The following is a 20,785-nucleotide window of genomic DNA, read 5'->3' on the forward strand; positions in this document are numbered from 1 at the left end:
TGTCTTCTGGGAAGACTTGCTGTTATATGCTCTGATCCCTTTTCCTCACAGAATTTGCTACAGCCAAATTCAGCCTGGTTTTGATGCTTAAAAATACACTTGGCAGGACACGATCGATTCCTGGTGGAGACGTGCACAAATAATGTGTGAGGGAAAACATTCTGTGAGTGTGTGGTCCAGCTTGGATTCCATCCAGTTGTCAGAGACAATGCAACGTCCAGTCTCATGTGATCGATGCAGAAATAAGACAACCATGTACTTTATTCCATCTCAACAAAAGCTTCTGCCCCGATCCTGCTTGCAGAGCTAAGTACAGTGTTGACCAGTAATGGTTTCTTACCACTAGAGAGAGAAGGAACAAAAACCTATGAAGTCCTATAAGTTTTAGATCTTTTCCATTTTTTGTTGTAACATTGAAAATTGCTTCCTACTGTGGTAAAGGGTCGATGTGCTGTTACTTGCCATGATGCCTCATTACTTAGTTTTTATGCAGTTTCTCAAGGAAAATAATCTTTTGCTAGTCTTGAATGCTTTAGGAAAAACATTGTGCTGTTGTTGTTCCACTAGCAGAAAACCTTTAAAAACTGTTCTGAAAGTAATCAAGGCTTCAGGCTCTCTAAAGTCAAGTACCAGGAAAAAGGAATGAGAAGTCTGGATAATTAAATGCTACTTACAAAATTTTTCTTGCATGTTCTTTAGGATTTTACAGGGTGCCAAAATAGTCTTGCTACTGTACTGATAATACTGAATTTCCTGTGAAACTTAAGGGTTTACTCCTGACAATGGCTCAAGAGTAAACTAAGATGGTAAAAGAATACACCATATTAGTTAAGCATTATCTTAATTTATTTTTTTAGCAATGGAAATGAGTAAGGATTAACACATTTCTCTGCAATGCTGAAGAAATACTACAGCTGGCCATCGTTTGCTCTGAGCGTTCATGTCTAATTTGGCTGAATATATGTAATGGGTGTCCATTTCTTACTTGATTTATTTTATATGCATATAAAGAGCTTTTAAAAGTAGACATCCACCTTGGATGAAAATAATGGGAGATTTCATTCTTATTAAGTATCGGTCTATCATTAATTCCCCCTGCTTGAGCTCCTCACATCCAGTTCTGCCAAGTGAAATTTGTCACAGGTGGATGCTGACTTCAGGCTTTGTGGTCTGAATTTCCAGGGTTAGAACATAGAGTTGGCAGCAATTTAATAACAGTGAAGCTACTGTGCTGGGGCTTTATGACTTAACTGGCTCAAAGGTTATTTTTAAGTTTGAAGTTTTAATTGCTATAAAATGGAATCTTTTGTCTGTAATTTCTAGTGCCAAAGGAAACAAATACATCTGTGTGTGTGTAAATATAGTTAGAAAGGTTTGAGTTTAAACAGATGATCTGTGTACTTATTCATACTTGTCAACATAGTTTCTGTCCCTGTAAAGAAGCATTATCTGAATCGATTTCTCAGTCATTTATGACATTTGAATCTGTAAGCTCTTTGTACCACACTAAACCAGGTGCATAGGTATAGTACTTTGTTTATTGGATACTGTTCCTGAAGTTTGAAGCCATGCTTTTTTTTTTTTTTTTTTTAAAGAGACTGAAATCAGTGAAATAATTTCTCTGCTGTACCTTCAAGCTCTCCTTCTGTGTGAAGGAATTAAAGTACACTTAACTGTTACTTGAAGTTACCATTTCTAAGAGTCTTTTTCAAAAGAATCAGTTATTAGTCCCATACTCAGCATCATCTTCCACGGGTGAGGTGGACAGTGGCCATGAGGTGGTTCTCCCTCGGGGAGGAGAGAGGGGAGGTCACAAGTGCCTCTAGTACCAGACGCTCTGGGGAACAGACTTATGCTTAATCTCTTGTCCTCCCTCTCCCGGATTAAAAATGGAAATTTCTAAGGCATTTTTCCTTGATCATCACCTTCTCCCAGTGACTGTACTCCAGTGCAGTGCCTTCTCTCGGGTTAGTGGAGAACGGGGGCTGCCAGTTCAGTGTTGGGCCCCCCTTAATCCCCAGCCCTGCTCTGAGAGCCCCCAAAGAGGCCACACAGCTCCATCCCGGGATGGAAACTGTGGCCCACCTTTCCCCGGGCTGCTCCCACGCTGCCCTTTCCCGACTCCCCGGCAGAAGCTGCCCTGGGAGCATCCGCAGCACCAGGGGCTCGTGCCCTGCGGGATCCTGGAAGGGCTGGACAGGCACAAATCCCGGCTGTGACTCATCTTCCCGTGGCACAGGGGTTGCAGAGTGGGCAGGAACTGCTGATCCCACACCCTGGCAATGGGCTGGGATAATGGGGAGCCAGGGACATGGCCCACTGGCCTCTGGGATCACCCTGGAGAGAGCCAGCCCTGTCCCTCCAGGCTGGGGAGCTCATTCAGCCAGAGGATCCTCGGAGCTCCAGCTCCCTGAACTGCTCCCCTGCCCTCACTCTGCCTCCCTGGAGGGTCTGAGACCAGGAGGAAAGAGGAGGAAGCCCCTGTGTGAACCCCGAGTGGGCAAAGGGGCCCTGCAGCCACTGCCCCCCAGACCTCTCCAGTGATCCCGACTGTTGGGACAGACTGGCTCTGTGAAAGTGTGGAAGTGTCCCTGCTCCTCTGGAACTCCATCTACACGTCCTAGTCTGACTTCCAGTATTTCCACTGAATGAACAGTCCAATTAAAATAATTCCTTAAACACTGACCAGAGCCTGGACCATGTTACAAATAGTAACAGGTTGCAGAAGGCTTTATATTAAACAAATGCACTTGCTTTATTAACAACAGGAGCATATTCAAAGGTTTAATAGAAGTTAAGGCTTTATTAATTCAACTCAGTTAATCTGGATCTGAATTTTACATTAAATTTTTATTTTCGTGTGATTTCCTTTTATTAATTATTCAGTTGTAAATCTCTCACAAAATGCTTAGGCTAGGAAAACTGTTGTAATTAAGTAAAAGGAAAACATTTCTGTTTATTAGTACATTTCTAAATTTGTACGTGGGAACACTGTCACCTCCAGCTGCCTTCTGACTCACAGCTGTGCACAATCCAGAACTGAAGAGCATATTAGTGTGGTAATAATATTATGTAATACTGCTGAGGAGGGTCTTTAACACCTGAAAGTGGTATTTTTTTAATTTGTTTTAAGCACCGGGTCGGTTCTGTGTGATGGGATGGCAGTACAGCAGCACCAGTTGTTTTTCCCTTACGAGAGCTGAGAGATTGCTGCCTACCCAAGGCATTTAGGTTATTTATTCACTCAAATATTCGGCTGAACCCCCAAATCCTGCATTTAGAGGGGCAGTTCCGCAGGGAAAAAGTTCCCCACAGCCCAGCACCGCGGCAGGGATCACCCCAGGGACGGGATCCAGGGATCCTGTCCCGAGGGGAGCCGCAGTTTGCTTGTTCCCATGCGAACAAACGCCGGTCGCGAGTCAGTTTGGAGAACTAAAACTGGAAACCACCCGCTGGCCGCGGCACAAAGAAGGGCACCCGCAGGGGTTTCTCCCAGAGGGGCCGAGCGGGGGATGTGTCCCTGCGCATCCCCGTCGCCTCCCTTTGGCACGGACCCACGGTCTCGGTGCCATCGCGGCCACTGACCCCTCCAGCCCCTCTCCAGCCCCTCCTTCCCCTCGGGGCGGTGTCCGGTACCTCATTCCCCGCAGCGTCCTCGCTCCTTCCCGCCGCCACACGGGCCCTCGGCCGCGCGTTTCCCCTGAGGGCGGGCGGAGGTGGCGGCACCACCTCAGCCGGGGGCGGGAGCGGCGGCTGCCCCGGGGCTGTGTGGGCAAGGGCGGGTCCCGCTCCCGGGCTCCCGTTCTCGCTCCCCAGGGCCGCCCGCCGGCGGCTCCCCCGGGCCCGCCCCGCGAGAGGGCGCTGGCGGCGGCCCCGGGACCGCCGAGTTTGAAAAGTGCCGGTCCGGGCGGTCCGGGAGGAGCAATGGCGGCAATGGCGACCCCGCAGGTGAGCGCTGAGGGCTCGGGGGCGGTGGCGGGGCGAACCCCGCCTCGGGAGAGGGGGGTCTCCGCGACCTTCGGGGTGCCTGTGTCCTTCAGGGGTCCTTCTATCCGTCCTCCCTGCCGGGGAAGAACCGCGCCCCGCTCCGCCCTTTGGGGGTCCCTCCATCCATCCCCCCGCCGGGGAAGCACCGCGCCCCGCTCCGTGCGGACCCTCCTCAGAGGGGGCTGCACCGAGGGGCTTCTCGCCCCAGGGAGGTGGGAGAGGGTGTGGGAAGCAAGTGGGATCCCCTAGAAACGTCCCTCTTCGCCTCAGGGAAATGGTGTTCGGGCCAAGTCGGTGCCCGCTGAGGGGAACTCGGCGTCGGGGAGGTGTGGGAGGGCGAGGCAGCAGCTGGGGCTGGCGCGGGGCCGGGAGGGCAGCCGGGCTCCGTGCTGGGAAAACAATCGTGTCTGGAACGAGCTCCCCGGAGAGGGGGAGATGCCCTGCCCTCCGCCCTTGAGGAGAAAGCTTCAAGCCTAATCTGGGAAAGAAGGGACGGAGACACAGACACAAAGAGCGCTGGCTGCCGCCCCACCGGGTGCTCCCCATCCCGGTGCCTCCTGCGCTCGCTGCTTCCCAGCCTCGCCCTTGGAGTTGGGGGGTCTCCGGGCAGGACCACAAGTGCCTTTTTCCAGAGTTAGCGGTGGCTTTTTCTCGTAAGCAGAGAATCTGACTGGAGGCTGCTATATGCAGGGCTCATCCCTACGGCAGAGTTGCCGCGAAAGATGGGATTTGAGATGTGCTGGAAACGTGTGGACTGCAGGGAGGATGGCATGCTAGCTTATTAAATCAAATTATAAATCAGTTTCTGTGATAGTGGTGAAAGTGTAAGGGCCAGGTCTGCTCTGGGCTTTGTGCAGGTGAAACTTGTTTCCAAGCTTCACCATGGGTGTAATGGATGGGATGGGATGGGAAGGGATCTTACTGGCTGCAATCCAGGGGATTATGTGTAACTCTGATAATGATGAAATTTTTGCTATGAGGAAGTAGACTGGACACTTGGGTAAGACACGAGCCTGGCGGAAGCCCTGGGCGAGCTCTGGCAGCCTCACTGCAAGTGCCAAAAGCGAGCCAATTTCAGCTTGTTTGGGTATTTCTCTACAAGCTGTAAATATGTTTCAGGATTGTGTTGGAGATTGACCCCACCAAAATTCATGAGCCAGAATACAAAAGCAAATGCAAATTCACCTTTCCCATCCTCTTCAATAATGGAATATTTAATCTTCCTGGTGCAAACAATGTCGGTGTTATGGCACTTCCTCATACAGAGAGGGGAAGAAGGATCCAGTAAAACATATCATGCTTACAATCTATATATATTTAGAAAGTTAGCATGGTGCATTAACTGATATTCAGATTAGCTTTTGGCAGAGAGTGATGTGGAAGAAAAATTAAGAACTGCGCAACTATACCTGTTCTCTGAATCAATACCCAGGTCTCCATATTGAGCACCTTTGCTCTGAGTGGATCCAGGGGGAGATTTGCTTACACCCATTTGCATAGTTTGGATAGAAGACAAGTCTCTGTGCTTTTATTAATTATTTAAATGAGAATTGCAACCAACAAACTCCTTTTAGTCACTTGCAACAGAGTGGATAAAGACCTTTTTGATTTTCCAACTTAGAGCTGGTAAAGGTTGCCTGTGACTCAGGAACTCCATGATTCAAGTTCTTCCTCACAAAACTTTGGATGTTTTTCAAAGCTCTGGCTTAGTTCCTGGCTTTACTAATTGGGCGAGAACTTCCTGGAATCAGGATGTTAATCTGAACCTTTTTGTTTTGTTACCAATCTGAACAACTCCTATTTTGGCTATTGTGGCCCAAACTTGGGTTTAGGCCAACTTTTAAAATAGTTTTTTTCCCTTTTTTTCTTTTTGCTGTTAGACTGGAATTGTAGCAAAAACTTATTGAGGGTGTTTGGTTGGGTCTTTGATTAAAGGATTGTTTCTGGCCTAGGTTTTGGATGCACAGCACACTCTCAAAGTGCAGTATTGTACAGGAGTAACACAAACCCGATGTGGTTTGTTGTTGGAGATGTGGTCAACCTATTACAGGGTGTGAAAGCAAGTCGGGATTCCTGAGTACTGTCTTTAGTCACTGATGTGCTGTGTGACATTAACTCAGTTACTGTAGTGGGGCTTGACCATTTCTTTTGCATTTGAGCAATGAATATGAGCCATTACTGTGAAGTTATTAATGTATTCATTGCTTTGAATGCCTTAAAGCCTCTCTACCTGTTGAAGGGAGAAGCACAAGCTCTTCTGGTGTTAAGTGGCATCCTCAGGGATGCTTTACAGTTCCTGTCTGAGTCCAGTGTTTTTTTGGGCAGTGAGATAAAACCTCTGCTCTGCCCAAACTGGGCATGTCCAGAGTCTGTGACAGAGCAGTTCTGTCCAGAGCTGTTCCTGAGCCACATTTCACTAGAACAAGTGCTGTTGGAAATGATGTAAAGCAACACAACAAGTGTGAATGCTACTAATGCAACCTACAATAATAATAATAATGTTTGAAGTGGCCTTTAGAGAATAGAGATTGAGACACCACTCTGCTCACCTTTTTAGGTACAGCAGACAGTCAAACTTATTCTTTTGCTTGTTCATTTGTAGAAACAGCAGTAGAGTTTACATTTTTCTTCTTCAAGGCTAATAGCTGAGAGTTAACACATGCTTATGTGATTTCTAAAAGCTCTATCAAATTATCTGAGATTTGTCTTTGAGCAGTCAGCATCAAGGCATAATCAGATAAAAATCTGTATCTGCAACATCGTACTGGTAAAAAATAATGTTGATCAGAACAAGAGCAAATGTTGGCTGGGCTTTGATACTTGAAGAACAAAGACATGAGTAGACATTAAATAACAAGGAGACAAGTAAGATGAAGGCTTTACTCCGTTATGGTTTAAAACCAAATTAAGGGCGTGTTAAGGTCAAAGCTGTGTTCTGTCCTCTGTAATTGAAATGTAGGTCTTGAAAATTTGATGAAAAGATTGTCTTCAGAATTTCTAAACGAAACAAAGGAGCGGAATCTTATGAGGGTGTTGCTGTGCCGTAAAAATGGTTGGAGTGTGTTCTCTCTGAAATCCTCTTGCCCAACACTCTTTGGCTGCAGGGCAGCTGCCTCTTGCAGCTGGACAATGGTGTGAACTTAATGGATCCAAGTTTCCAGCAGAAACTGGAGGGTGAGAAGGAGCTGCTTCGCAGGGCAATACAGAAAGAGCTGAAGATTAAAGAGGGAGCAGAAAATCTGCGCAAAGCGACGACGGACAGAAAGAACCTTGTTCATATCGAGCACGTGCTGAAATCTTCCAACCGGAAACTGGAGCAGCTGCACTGGGAACTGCAGGAGCTCAATGCAAGGATTGTAATAACAGACAAAGAGGAGAGTAAGACAGGTAGGTCTTGGGGCATGACTGACAGGAAAATTGTCCCATAGTGCTTCAATGGTTATAGATATAGAATTGATACAAGAGAAGATGATTAATGGTATTGATTGTGTTGTTTGTGCAGATGGATCTGCATCTCCAGATCCTTGTCTCTGGGAAAGAAACCCAGACCCCATGGCAAGGAAGGTTGAAGCTCTGAAAAAGCAGCTGCATGTTGAAATGAAAGTGAAACAAGGAGCTGAGAACATGATCCAAATGTATTCAACATCCAAGGTAAGCAGGAATAATCAGCCATATTGGAACATGGATTCCTGGATCAAAATTCGTATTTGAAGTCTGTACAGAAATCTCTCTCTGATAATTGGTGTGGGAGAAAAAAGCATTTGCAAAGCTTGCCTGCTGAATCCTAGCTCTGTGTTTTTGGTCTCAACATAGTGACAGCACATCATGTTACTGCACATTAGGGTGGAATAAGAGGCACATTTAGTCACTGACTTGAGGAAAGAGTTAACAAAGCATTGGAACTGTACACTGATTTGGTGTGATGTTTGGATATCACTGGGTTGTTATAAAGCACAGCAAGTGGCATCTCTTTATGTGAGAAAAGTTTTCAGAAGTTTACTGGGTTCACATTCATCCCACTTTTTGAGTTTGAAGTAATCATATTTAAAAGCCAAAGGATAACTTAAAAAATTTAAAATCCAAGCTTATTAGGAAGGTTAATTCAGTAAGACCAGCAGTGTGGAGGGTTGTGATATTTTTATTTGTTCAAAACCTCTGCTCCCAGAGCACCGTAGGTGCCATTAGCCAGGGAACAACAGGTCTCAATGACTGCAGGGTTTGGTATTAACTGGACGTGTCCTTGACCTGTCCTCTCCTTCTGCAAATGGAGATTGTGATCTCAGTCCTTGACCCTCAGCGGTGCCTGCTTTACATAACCACTCCTGTATTCCATCCCAGGGTCATTTGTGACCCTTCTTGCAAGTGCCACCTCACCTTCATGAGTCAGCACATCGTTGTAACCCATTTTTAATGATCACGGGTCTCTCTCTGCGTCTGCTTTCCCTTGGCAGGAGCGGAAGCTCCTGGCAACAGCTCAGCAGATGCTTCAGGACAGCAAGACCAAGATTGAGATAATCCGCATGCACATTGTGAAAGTGTCTCAGGCAGCAGGAGGGATGGAAGATGCCGTGGATCCAGCAGGTAAAATGCTGATACAGCCCAGAGCAGATGCAACCAAAGCTGTAAGATCCACAGTGCTCAGTGGATTTTCATCCTTGCCGTGTTCTATCTGGCCAGTGAGGATGGGGAGCACCATCAGCGCTTTGGAGCTGCGTATTGAGGAGCTGAGGCACCACCTGCGCATCGAAGCTGCTGTTGCTGAGGGGGCAAAAAATGTGCTGAAGATCCTCGGGGGGAGTCGGGTCCAGGATCGCAAGTTCCTGGCTGAGGTAAGTGGGTGTTGCTCAGGCCTTCTTGGGTGGTTTCATGCCTCCACATTAGTGATTTAGCATGAATGGAGGTAACCAAGTTACTAATTTAGGACGTTACTGTCTCTCTGTGAGGACGGACTGGTTGGGGTCACTTTCCCTTTTAGGGATAGCATTCCTTCCTTTGGTGAAATTTCTCAGGAACATCAAAAGCGACATTGATGGGGTGCTCAAGATCTATGGGAAAATATTTCATCTTGTTCCTTTATTAGCAAGATGTTGTCTTGTTGTGTTATTTTGAAGCTTACTTGAGTTCATAGAGGATTAATAGTACCTTGACTGGGGCTGTACATTGAGAATTCCTGCCTGTTTTCTGTTCCACTTCCCACTGGTAGGCTCAGGGTCGTTTGCAAGAGTCCTCTCAGAAGATTGACCTGTTGCGCTTGTCCTTGGAACGGCAGCTCAGTGAGCTTTCTCCTGATCACCCAAAGAGAGCACTCATCAAACAGGAACTGGTGAACACCTCGTCCCTGGGAGCCCGGCATGGCAGCATCCAACCCACCCCAGTCATCAAACCCACAGCCCTCACAGGTATGGGAATCCTGCATGGCCTGGTGCTGTGAGAGGGGAAAAACAAGTTGTATTTCTTTCTGTTGTTGTAATGCCTCTTGTTATATGGACATTGGATTTTTTAGGAATTGGACTTATGTCTTCTAGGCCAGGAGAGCTTTCTGATCACGTGGATTTGCAGTCTATTAATCTGGAGTCAATTTGAGCTATTAACCAAGAAATCATGAATCTGAGAAATTCTTGTTGAGGACAGGCTGACTAGAATCACTTCATCTTTTACATAATAATGCTCCTTACTCTCCTAAAATTCCTCAGGAACACTGGAAGTGAGACTGATGGGGTGTCAGGACCTATTGGAAAATGTTCCAGGACGTTCCCGAATGACTAGTTCTTCTCCCATCTGTGGCAGCCCAAGTGATTTGAGGTCCCTTTCCCGGACACGAGTTGGCCTAGGCATCCATGGCCGTGGTGTTGCAGGGAAGTACCTGCGGAGTGAAGAGCCATGTAGTGAGTATGGAGTTCACTGTTGACCTCTGAGGGGCACAGGGGAGCAAGGAGGTTTCTCATTGTGGTGCTGGCTTAGCCTGGTATGAGTGTTGTTATAAAACACCTGATTTCTGCAAAACTAATAGAGAGAATGTATTGCATCACACCTGGTTCCAGAACTGTCCTAGAAATTACATTTGGTTGGGATGTTCACCTTCAGTGTGAGAGGTTTCCCTTGGTAAAAGGTTATAGTCCATGTTTTCTCCTTTGTCCAGATGAGGTCCTTGCTGTGCTCAAAGTGGACAACAAAGTGGTTGGCCAAACAAACTGGGGACCAGTTAATAACCAGGCATGGGACCAGAGCTTTGTCATTGAGCTGGACCGGGTGAGTCTGCCCCAGATTCCTCTGCTATGTTTGTTTTCCCATTTCTCCTTACCTGATTTGCTTGTTTAGCTGCGTTTCCACTTGATTCAACTCTCTATTGCTGCTGTCCCCTTGTCCTTTGATGTGCCACTTATCTCAGCCTTCCCCTGAAGGCAGAGCATCTCTGCCAGACATTCAACCTGAGCAGCATCTGTTGTCCTTCTCTGCTTATCTGAGAAGTTTTATTTCATCTTATCAGCAAAGTGGCTCTCAGGGATTTCTAAATGGGGAGCCAAGACAGCAGCCTCCAAGATGGTCTGTAGCTAAGAAGATCTGAAAACATGAAAAGCAGAGAAGAGGGGGATTAAAGAAATTTTTTATGTGTACTCTTTTTTATAGATTTTTTTTTTTTCTTTTACAACGGCGTGCGTGTGCCATTTCCAGAGCGTGGGGCAGGATGTAACTCTTGTGCTTTTGTTTGTTTTTCTACCCCATCTCACCAGTCTCGTGAGCTAGAAATTGCAGTTTATTGGAGGGACTGGAGAGAGCTCTGTGCAGTGAAGTTTTTACGTTTGGATGATTTTCTGGATAACGAACGTCACGGGATGTGCCTCTCGCTCGAGCCCCAGGGGATGCTTTTTGCAGAGGTATAAATGTAAGCTTTGTTTCTTTTTCAGAGAACTCTGTCTGGTTAGGGTGCCTGCCCTGAAAGCAAGTTGTTCAACCCACAGTACAAGGAATGGAAGGAGCATTAATCCAGAAGGGTAGAATGACTCCTGAAATCCCTTTGCACCAATATCCCACATAAGAATAAGGAACAACACAATATAATAGATGTACACGTGCCATAGCCTGGAGTGACTCTTCAGCTGCTCCACTGTAATTATGTGTGTGTCCTGTGAAATCCATTGGCTTTTATTTGCTTTCATTATGAATCATCAGTGACACTTTAATTAAGCATATAGCTTAATGGTCAGGATTGAATCACAGACTGCAGAATCAGAGATCCAAATTCCCTCTGGCTATGCTTATTTTATCATGTTTCTGAGGCTAATAATATCTTAAAGTACCATCAGTGAAGAGATCAGCTAGATAATCCCTTAAAAGCCATGTACTTTCTTCTTTGTGTTGTGATGGAAGTTCCTGTGGTTGTCTTTCCAAAGTAGGATCTGGACCTCATGTACCAAAATTTGTCTCGTCTCCCTGCCTTCTTGATTTCTTGTGGTTGTTTTGTGGTGGTTGGTTTTGTTATTTTTGGTTTTTACTTCTGTGCCATGAACTACTGTGCTTGTTACCCTACAAATGGATGTGTTCTTTATGCATGGCTTTACAAATTGGAGAAATTTTCTTTGGGTTAGGAATTAGTCTTAATTCTAAGAGTTTTCTACATTCCCAGTAACAGAGAATTTTGACAGCTAAACCCACAGTTGAAGTAAGAGCTGTTTTAGAGACTAAAGCCAGAATAGCACAATCTGGAGTCTATGGACTCCTAATTTACCAAACAGATAGGAATGGAGAACTTGATGAGGAAACAGGCATGTGGGAAAGTTTGGGTTTACAGTTTGAACGAAGAATCCTGACAAATCCCTGTGGCTTCTCTGACAGGTGATGTTCTGCAATCCTGTCATTGAGAGGAAGCCAAAACTGCAGCGACAGAAGCGCATTTTCCCCAAGCAGAAAGGTGAGGGGCTGGACAGCCGAGTGCTCACTGTCTGGGGCACGAGGGTGAGGGCAGGGGTTTCCCATTCAATCTGTGAGACATTAAAATGCCTGCTAATTACTGTGTATGTGGGAGTTTGTTCAGTCAGTAAGTGCAGGCAGCCTGGCTGCAGCACAGTCTGTGATGTGACATTGTCACGGTGTTGCTATTCACAGTTAACATTGGCAGGAAGATATAGCTGCTGGTTATTTAACAGACTTCTTAGCTCTGGGGCCTCCAGCATAAGAAGGATGTGGACCTCTTGGAGCAAAGGCCACAAAGGTGCTCAGAGGGCTGGAGCACCTCTGGTCTGGAGGCAGACTGAGACTTGGGGCTGCTCAGCCTGGAGAAGAAAAGACTCCGGGGAGACCTTAGAGCCCTTCTCAGTGCCTAAAAAGGGGCTCCAAGAGAGCTGGAGAGGGACTTTGGACAAGGGCCTGGAGTGACTGGACAAGGGGGAATGGCTTCCCACTGCCAGAGGACAAGGTTAGATGAAATCTTAGGAAGAAATTCTTCCCTGTGAGGGTGGTGAGGTTGCCCAGAGAAGCTGTGGCTGCCCCATCCCTGGAAGTGTCCAAGACCAGGTTGGATGGGGCTTGGAGCAACCTGGGCTAGTGGAAGGTGTCCCTGCTCATGGCAGGGGATGTTGGAATTAGATGATTTTTAAGGTCCCTTCCAACCCAAACCATTCTGAGATTCTGTGGTAAGATCCAGGACTGAAACTGCACTAATTTAACCAGCAATGCTGTTACTGATGAACAGATTTTGGAAGGTTCTCTGGAAAATTCTGAATTATAGAAGACTGGCATGAACAGGCTAATGACTGTCTGTCAAGTCTTTAAAGCTGGCATTTCAGATTCATGAGATTTATGGACTGCAATAACTTACATACTTCCTTTTTTCTCTGCAAATTCTTCCTTGAGAGGCTGAATAAGGTAAAACTTTACATACTGAGATTTTGTGGCAGTGAGGATAAATGAGATTTTATATTCTTCAGAAAGTAGTAAAGATAATGAAACATCCCAATTGTTTAACTCTTTTTAAGACATTTTCAAAAACTTTTTGTTAACAGGCTGCATGATTAAACAGGCTGCAGTGTTGAAATACAAGAAAGTCTGACTTAAAAGAATATAAATTTTTAACATTATGCAAGTTCATCTTGAGGATTGTTATGATATTGTATGGAGTTGAACTTAGGTGAAATATTAGATGTGTTTCATCATCATTATTAAACTTTCTTCCCTGAGAAATGCCCATTTTCCCAGGGCTATGTTTTTGGATAACTCATTTGGGTGAAAACTATAATTACATGAGACTGTGTGTGTTACATGAGACTGTATGTGTTGTCATCTCACTGGTGTTTTGACTCTGACTCCTCCAGGGAAGGAATTTCTCCGAGCTCCTCAGATGAACATGAATGTTGCTGCCTGGGGTCGCCTGATGATGAGTTTCCTCCCTCCCTGCAGCTCCATCAGCACTCTGAGTCCCCCACTGCATGATCCCACTCAGACAGACTTTTCTCCAGTTTCCCCACAAAGTCCTGCAGATTCAGTGTCCAAACTGAGTGGGTAAGTCATGTTCTGAGTGTTGCTGGATGACATGCTGGAATGGGTGTGGGGTAGATATTAAAATTCTGTTACGTCTTACTAAGGTGGAAGAAGACCCTGATGAGGAAAATGTGTCTGTCTGCACAAAAAGATGTAAAATTTCTGTGCTGTAAGGGAAAGAAAATTCCACTCATTAAATGTCTTCACCAGTACAGTAACCAATATAGGCAAGGTCACCATGTGGTTATTGTGATAAAAGTGCACATGTACTCCAACCACTGGCCTAGTGTGGCACTCAGAAGGGACATAGCTGAGCTTTTAAATGTGCTGTAGAAGAAAGTTCCCCTAAAATAAATTTTTTAATTGTTGGAGTTAATTTTTAGAGAATCGGTCATTCTCTAAAGAGATTATTCCCACTGACACACAAGACCTAGAAAAGAAAAATACTTGAGTCAACTACTGTGTCAGTACTAAAAATCAAGATTTCCTATAAATTCTTGATCATACTTATTTCTACACACCTGTGTTTCCTTGGTTTTATAGTGTCAGAAAGCCAGTGTTGGAATGTGAGTCTAACCATCTTTTAATTAATTTAGAAGACTTTGTTGATACTTCATAGACTTTTGGTGTGAATCAGGGAATCCTGTTGTTCAGTGATTTGGACTGAACTAACACAGCAAAAGTGACACAAAGGTGTCTGTGTACAATACTCATCCCTAAGGCAGAATCTCCTTCAATTCTGTCTCACAAATGCAGTGACTTCCCTGTGGCTAAGCTCACCTTTGCTGATGAAGCACCACCCAAGCCTCCACGCCTTTTCCTGATGGCCAACTCCAAGGAATCAGCACCATCTCCTGCAGATTCCCCGGTAATCACATGGGCTAATTGGGAAGCTTGTCTTTGTTGGTTGGTGTCCTTTCAAAACCTGGTCCTTCTTATTTGTTTATTACTGCAGAAATTCACTGTACTTTAGGCAAACACCTCCTCACTAGCTGTCTGATCTCCATGGATTCAGAATCCAGGGTGCTGTTTTGGCGTGGAGTCTTCACAAAGAGTTGCACTTCTCTTTCTTTCTCTTTTCTTTCCCCTTTTTAAAAAAATTATAATTTGCTTTTCTTAGAGAAGCAAAATGGAGGTAGGTCTGCACTGGGAGTCCAGGGCAAGAGTACAGAAGAGATGACTGCCCAGAGAAAGCAGGAAAGGAGGGCCAGCAGGCTTTTAGGAGCAGATGAAGTTCTTTGTCATTAAAATAATGGGCAAAACCAAGAGCAGCTCTGCTTTTGTGATGGGAAGGAGCAGGAAAATTGCTTTGAGTAGTAAAATGGTTAATGACCTGTGTTGTACCACATCTTACCCTTTCTCATTTGGCTTGGTGATAGAGGAAACTACAGCCTTTGATCATTGTGACTCTTTTGACGTGACAGGCCTTTTTTCTAGGAAGGAAATGTTCTACCCTAGACTTTTAGAAGTGTTTATTTTAAAGGGTTTGACCCTATAAAAAAATATTGTATGTGGGGATAGCTTTATGTGCCCACAGACAATCTATTTTCATGCTGCTTCCCCCTGAGCAGAGGTGATGACCAACTGCAAGAACTTGGCTGTGGTTATACTGGACCTTGACAGAGGAGAAAATTTGGATGTGGGTGTTCAGGTCAGATTCCAGACCAGATTCCACTGTATTTTTCTTTCTCTTCCTAGTGCCTGAAGAGGCTGCATGTTGAGGAGAAGTCCTGCAGTTCTGCTGTAACAGGATTTCCAGTCCCAACGTCTCCAAGGTAACTGTGGACAGCACGGGCTGCCTTGGGTCATGGGTTAAAGAGTCACTGGGCTGAGATTTTTTAGCATGCAGTCTAAAATTCTGCTCAAGGTGTGCTTTGATTTCTTAGCACCAGATTCTTAGTGCTGAGTGAGGACAATACCATGAAAGCTCTTCATTCCACTCACTGGAGGAGTATGGAGTGTCTGTTGCCTTTTAAAGATGATCCTGGACTAAAGCATTTAGGTTTTTATTTAAAAAAAAAAAAATTCTTTCCTAGAAATTCTGTAACCTGAGTTTCCTTATGGCTGACATTACATTTAAAGCATCTCTTTATTCAGCTACTTTTTTCCAGCCACATGTTATGTCTGTTGTCTCAGTGTGTTTTATTTCCAGTTCCTGTTTGAGAACTCCCTTTCTCCTTATGCCCTTGTCCTGCCAGCACTGTGGACATGTTCATGTCTGATTGCCACAGCTGATGCTGAGCCTGCTGAAAGGAGCGTAGGAGAAATTGAATTTTACCACCCCAAGGATGTGGGGGTGGAGGGGAACTAATCCTGTTATAGGAAGTGACAGAGAGAGCAGCCTTGGAGAGTCAGGATTGTTCCTCTTGTTGCCAATACAGATGGAAGTGCTCCCAGCCACTGGGAGCACTTCCCTCACTTTAAGATTCCTATTTCCTATTTTCAGTGGCAGAACAGCAGCAGCCCTTAGCTGTCAGGATTTCAGCTTCGGTGAGGAGTGGTTGGCCCAGCTGTTTGCTTTCCCTTTTGCTAAAGAGAGCTCCTTCCCCTAACACAAACACACACTCCTTTGTTATCTGCTCGTGCATCTCTTGGGGGTTGTCTCAGCAACTCTTCTGTTTGTCTGCAGGAAAAGGACAGTTCAGCTGGAGGATTTTCACTGCATCGCTATGCTGGGCCGTGGCCACTTTGGGAAGGTAGTACAGAAGGACACTGGAGCAGGGCAGTGGGGCTGTGGTTGTGGAGATGGGGCTCTGCTTTGGGGTCTGAATAGAGACATTGCAGTACAGGAGAGATTTGTAGCAATGCAGATGCAGAACAAAGCCAGCCCAGCCACACAAGCAGCTGAAAATGGTTGTTAACAGTCAAAGCTCCTGAAGATTTGTGGCTTCAAAGCCTGGAGAAAACCGTCCTGGGAGTGCTAAATCATTTCATAAAGCACACCATTGCCATCCCTTTCATTATTATGAGGATCAGTTGTGGAATAGCTCCATTCCCAAAATCTGTGTGCTTGCTTGCTGTGAGAGCTCGTGAAGCACTGGGCCAGCTGTGAGAACATAACTTACACTGACATCCTTCTGCACTGCTGCAGCTCAAGGAGCAGAGCTCTGTTTTTGGAGTTCCTTGAGCTGGGTTTTGAGAATGACTGTCTGGAATGGATGGAAATAGTTTGTGTCAATGGGAGTTGAAGAGATTTGTTTGAAGTGCAGCCTTTCTGTTGTTTTTCAGGTACTGCTGGCCCAATACAAGGCAACTGGGAAGCTGTATGCCATCAAAGCCTTGAAGAAAAAAGACATTATCAGGAGAGATGAAATTGATAGGTGAGCTTTGTTTGGAGATGGTACTATTGCCAGAGGCTGAGTTAACACACCTGTAATCAGGTGTTAGTATGATATGTTCTGGCCATGGTACTATTAAGGTTAAATGTGACCTTAAGTCTTGGATAACTAAAATCAGGAATAAGGAAACTTATAACAGGGTCTAACTTTTGTGAGAATGACACCTGAAGAACACTCTAAAAGTCAAGGTTTGCAAGTGTATAAGAGAAATATTTGCATTGGCCCTCACTTTTTATTTCTCTAACTTAAGATGTAATGATTTTCTCCTTCATCCTGTCTTGCTCAAAACAGTCTTTTCTGCCAAATTTTAACATTGATGTTTTTGTTCTTTGAATCCTGGCAGCTTGAACTGCGAGAAGAGAATATTTGAAGTGGTCAATTCTTCTGATCACCCATTCCTTGTGAACATGTTTGCATGTTTCCAGACACCTCACCATGCCTGTTTTGTGATGGAATACACTCCAGGTGGGGATCTGATGATGCGCATACACGAGGATGTCTTTCCAGAGCATATGGCACAGTGAGTTAGAATTAGTCAACTCTCCAGGCACTATAAATTTTTAACTCGAATCTCATATGTATTTCCTGATAACTGTTTCTGTCTTTTAGGTTTTATACAGCCTGTGTAGTCCTGGGGCTCCAGTTCTTGCATGAGAAGAAAATTGTTTATAGGTAATGCAGCAGAGACTCAAGTATAAGTTTGGCAACTTGGAAGTTGGTTTCTCCTGTAGCTGTGTCTGGAGCTCACTGTTTTGCTGGGGTTTCTAATCTTTCTGTCTGTCTTTATTTCCTCCACTGCCTGTTGCTATCAGCATGTTCATCGTGCTCACAGTAAAGAAAGTCACCTAGAAGCAGTTCATCTGGCATGTTGCAGGTGATTAATCCTCTGTGACATGTCAATACATTCTGGGGGGTACCTGTAAGTTACTGCTTTCCTTTTTTCTTGGTAGTCAAGTAATTTGTCATGCTATTGTGGGAGCCCTGTTCCAGATGACTTAGCCCCACTCAGCTCAAAGCTGCTTTGTGAGCCTTTTGTTTAGAGGAAAATATCAATAAATTAAGGGGAATCTTCCAAATAATACATGATTTAAACCAAATGTAGACTTTACTCAGTTTAGTTTTTATTCTGTTTATTAACACTACCTTCTGCCTCTTGAAAAAAAATATGTTGGATGGCATTCCTGAGACTTCAGCCACTGTTTTCTTAAATCTCCTTTGCCTGCAGGGACCTGAAACTGGATAATCTCCTTTTAGATGCTGAAGGATTTGTGAAGATTGCAGATTTTGGATTGTGTAAAGAAGGTGAGGGACTGGAGAAGCTGAAATGGAGCCATGAGGATTAGTTTAGGATCTGGGCTGTAGTAAGTGGATGTATGTAACTTGTATTAATTCCCATTTTAAAAATTAAAAGAAAAACAAAAAAAACCAACAAACCAAACAACAAAAAACCTCACCTATCTGGCCATGATGAACTTGGGAAGAGTACTTTGTCCTTTAATCTTCAGGAAACCCATGAAGGCTTTTAAAATGTGCTTGTTTGTTCAAGGAGCCAGAATATAGGATACTATAAAATGTGTACATGAGTAAATGAGCAATGGAATCTGCAGGAGGTTTTCTTGGTTTTGCTGTTTATTTAAGCACTGTCTGTATATTTGTTATCTGGAGCTGTTGGGGGCCTCAGGTTTCCCATTTCCTCACTGGCATTTACAAGCCTTGGTGAGAACTCTTGCCCAGGTAATGACATCAGGTGACAAACTACAGCTCTCAGAGGCAAGGCTGCCTGTGATCCATTCAGTTATGTGTGCTGGATTTTACAAGTGTCCTTTTCCAACAGGAATAGGTTTTGGAGACCGGACAAACACCTTCTGTGGCACCCCTGAATTCCTGGCTCCGGAAGTCCTGACGGACATCTCGTACACACGGGCAGTGGACTGGTGGGGACTGGGTGTGCTCATTTATGAGATGCTTGTTGGTGAGGTAAGGCCACCTTTCCTCAGGGGATCTCACTAACCAGGTTTGGGGACCAGACCACTTGAGAGAAAATTTGTTAAATGTCGCCAGTTATTTATTATTACTTCAGTTACATTTTTCTCATTCGTTGTACTTGCCAAACGTTAATTAATCCAACAGCTCCCTGCTATTCTCATCCCTATTTAATAGTGAGGAGTGGGTGGTATTTGTATTAAATAATAGAATGTCCCCATTGCAGTCACCATTCCCTGGAGATGACGAGGAGGAAGTCTTTGACAGCATAGTCAATGATGAAGTCCGGTATCCACGATTCCTTTCAGCTGAGGCACTTTCTATAATCCGGAAGGTAATGGGCTTGGTGGGTCTCTGGGAGCCTGAGGAATTGTGAGTGGAGCCAGAGGGACTCAATTAGGACTGGATACATCTGTGTGTGTAATCTGGAGCTGCCTACACAGACTAAGGAAACATTTAACATTTACACATATTTTTCCTTTCCATCTCTTTACATAAATGCAGTCCTTCTGTGTAAGGATGACTAAGCAGGCTGCTTACTGTTCTTGCCAAGTCTGACATGGAGAAGTGTTGATTCAAGGGCAGGAGTGTCAGAGCCATTCAGTGGGGATGGCTGGACTCAGGGTTTGAATGTGACCCCGTAGTCACAGGTGCACAATTAAGCTGAGATGCTTCACGCAGTTTATAGCAGGTATCTTATTGCTGTTGGCAAGTTGTTTACAAGAAACTAGGTCTGAGCTATTCCTGGCAGATGACCTTGGTGCAAAGTGAAAATGAGAAGATACTGAGGGCTCAGTCCATCCCCTTTCTTTTGTTTTTCTCTCTGGAACATTATTTCTGTCCATCCTTGTTCCCGCTGTTTAATTTTGAACCGATATTTCTGCAGCTCCTTCGGAAATGTCCAGAGCGTAGACTGGGAGCAGGGGAGAAAGATGCAGAAGAGATTAAAATCCAGCCCTTTTTTAAGGTAGGAACTCACTTTATTTCCCTCCCCATCATTTTTTGTGTCTGAGCTGAGAGTGATTTGCTCTCTGTTGGTGTCGAGGCATATTTCCATTAGTGAGATCTTAGTGATAGTTTCTGTTGCACCTCATTGCTCCATTCAGGAATATGTGTTTTAATTCACAGTTGAAATGACATCCCATGTGTTTTCTGGGATCTGTAAGCTGCCAGAGCCCCTTTGTTATTTCTGATTGTGTTGCTTCTATGTACAAATACAATCAACTTTAGAGACATCAACAAATACTCCTTTTTAAATGAAGCTGCAGCATCAAAGATGCTGTGTAGTGATGACAGTGATTGCCAGTCAGTCTATTTGATGGCAGCTGCATTTGTCAATCTGTCTTGTTCCCTTCTTTCTCTTACAGGGAATTGATTGGGATGCCTTGCTTGCCAGGAGACTGAAGCCCCCCTTTGTGCCCACATTGAGAGATCCAACAGACATCAGCAACTTTGATGAAGAGTTCACCTCCCAAAAGCCAATCCTCACTCCCCCCGAGAGGGTTGCTCTCCTCACCCACAAGGAGCAGACTGTCTTCAAGAACTTTGACTTTGTTTCCAGACACCTTTTAGATGTGTGACTCCTGTGCCATACAGAACATGAAGAGGTTGTTACCACCTTGAGAGGACTTGGCATGGGCAGTGGAAAAGTCAACAGGATCCATAGTACAGGTAGTGCTGCCCTGCAAGCTGAGTTAACGTGCTGTGGGTTTCCCAGCCTCATTTGTTGGAGGGATCCTGGATGTCAGTTATCTTTAAGGAATAATTAATGTTTGACTGGATGTATCTTCTGCTGTCACTGAATATAGATGGAAATTTGGAATTTAAGCTGGACTCAAATCATCTCTTCAGCCCAGGTTACTCTTTGAAAAAAGCCTAAGTAAGTAGTGTGGCTTTTTAAAATTGTAGAGTAGCAGGGCCTCTTCTCACCTATTTTCTAGAGAAGAGATGCAGCATTTCCTCCTGGTAATGATTTTATGCCATTTCCCACTCATAAATATGTG

The 20,785-nt window shown here is 44.8% G+C and overlaps 1 protein-coding gene across 1 annotated transcript; it reads left to right on the forward strand.

Annotated features, from left to right (window-relative positions):
* Positions 1-3,850: 3,850 nt before the first annotated feature.
* Positions 3,851-20,779, forward strand: PKN3 (protein kinase N3). Its single transcript, XM_017810407.1, has 22 exons — positions 3,851-3,948; positions 7,092-7,374; positions 7,490-7,638; positions 8,439-8,568; positions 8,665-8,816; positions 9,191-9,386; positions 9,681-9,872; positions 10,127-10,236; positions 10,719-10,862; positions 11,821-11,896; positions 13,296-13,482; positions 14,218-14,329; positions 15,160-15,236; positions 16,091-16,157; positions 16,690-16,781; positions 17,143-17,319; positions 17,409-17,471; positions 18,025-18,101; positions 18,634-18,776; positions 19,009-19,116; positions 19,669-19,749; positions 20,150-20,779. The coding sequence occupies exons 1-22, from the start codon at positions 3,925-3,927 to the stop codon at positions 20,360-20,362; spliced, it is 2,853 nt and encodes a 950-aa protein (XP_017665896.1). The 5' UTR covers positions 3,851-3,924; the 3' UTR covers positions 20,363-20,779.
* The last annotated feature ends 6 nt before the right edge of the window (positions 20,780-20,785 follow it).

The sequence above is a fragment of the Lepidothrix coronata genome, unplaced genomic scaffold (genome assembly GCF_001604755.1).
Source record: "Lepidothrix coronata isolate B3197 unplaced genomic scaffold, Lepidothrix_coronata-1.0 Scaffold28, whole genome shotgun sequence".
NCBI classification, from domain to species: Eukaryota; Metazoa; Chordata; class Aves; order Passeriformes; family Pipridae; genus Lepidothrix; species Lepidothrix coronata.

Coding starts and splice junctions, on each gene's coding strand:
- PKN3 (XM_017810407.1), top strand. CDS start 3,925: ATGGCGGCAATGGCGACCCCGCAG. Junction 17,472..18,024: donor GAGAAGAAAATTGTTTATAG/GTAATGCAGCAG, acceptor CTTTGCCTGCAG/GGACCTGAAACTGGATAATC. Junction 19,750..20,149: donor AAATCCAGCCCTTTTTTAAG/GTAGGAACTCAC, acceptor TTTCTCTTACAG/GGAATTGATTGGGATGCCTT.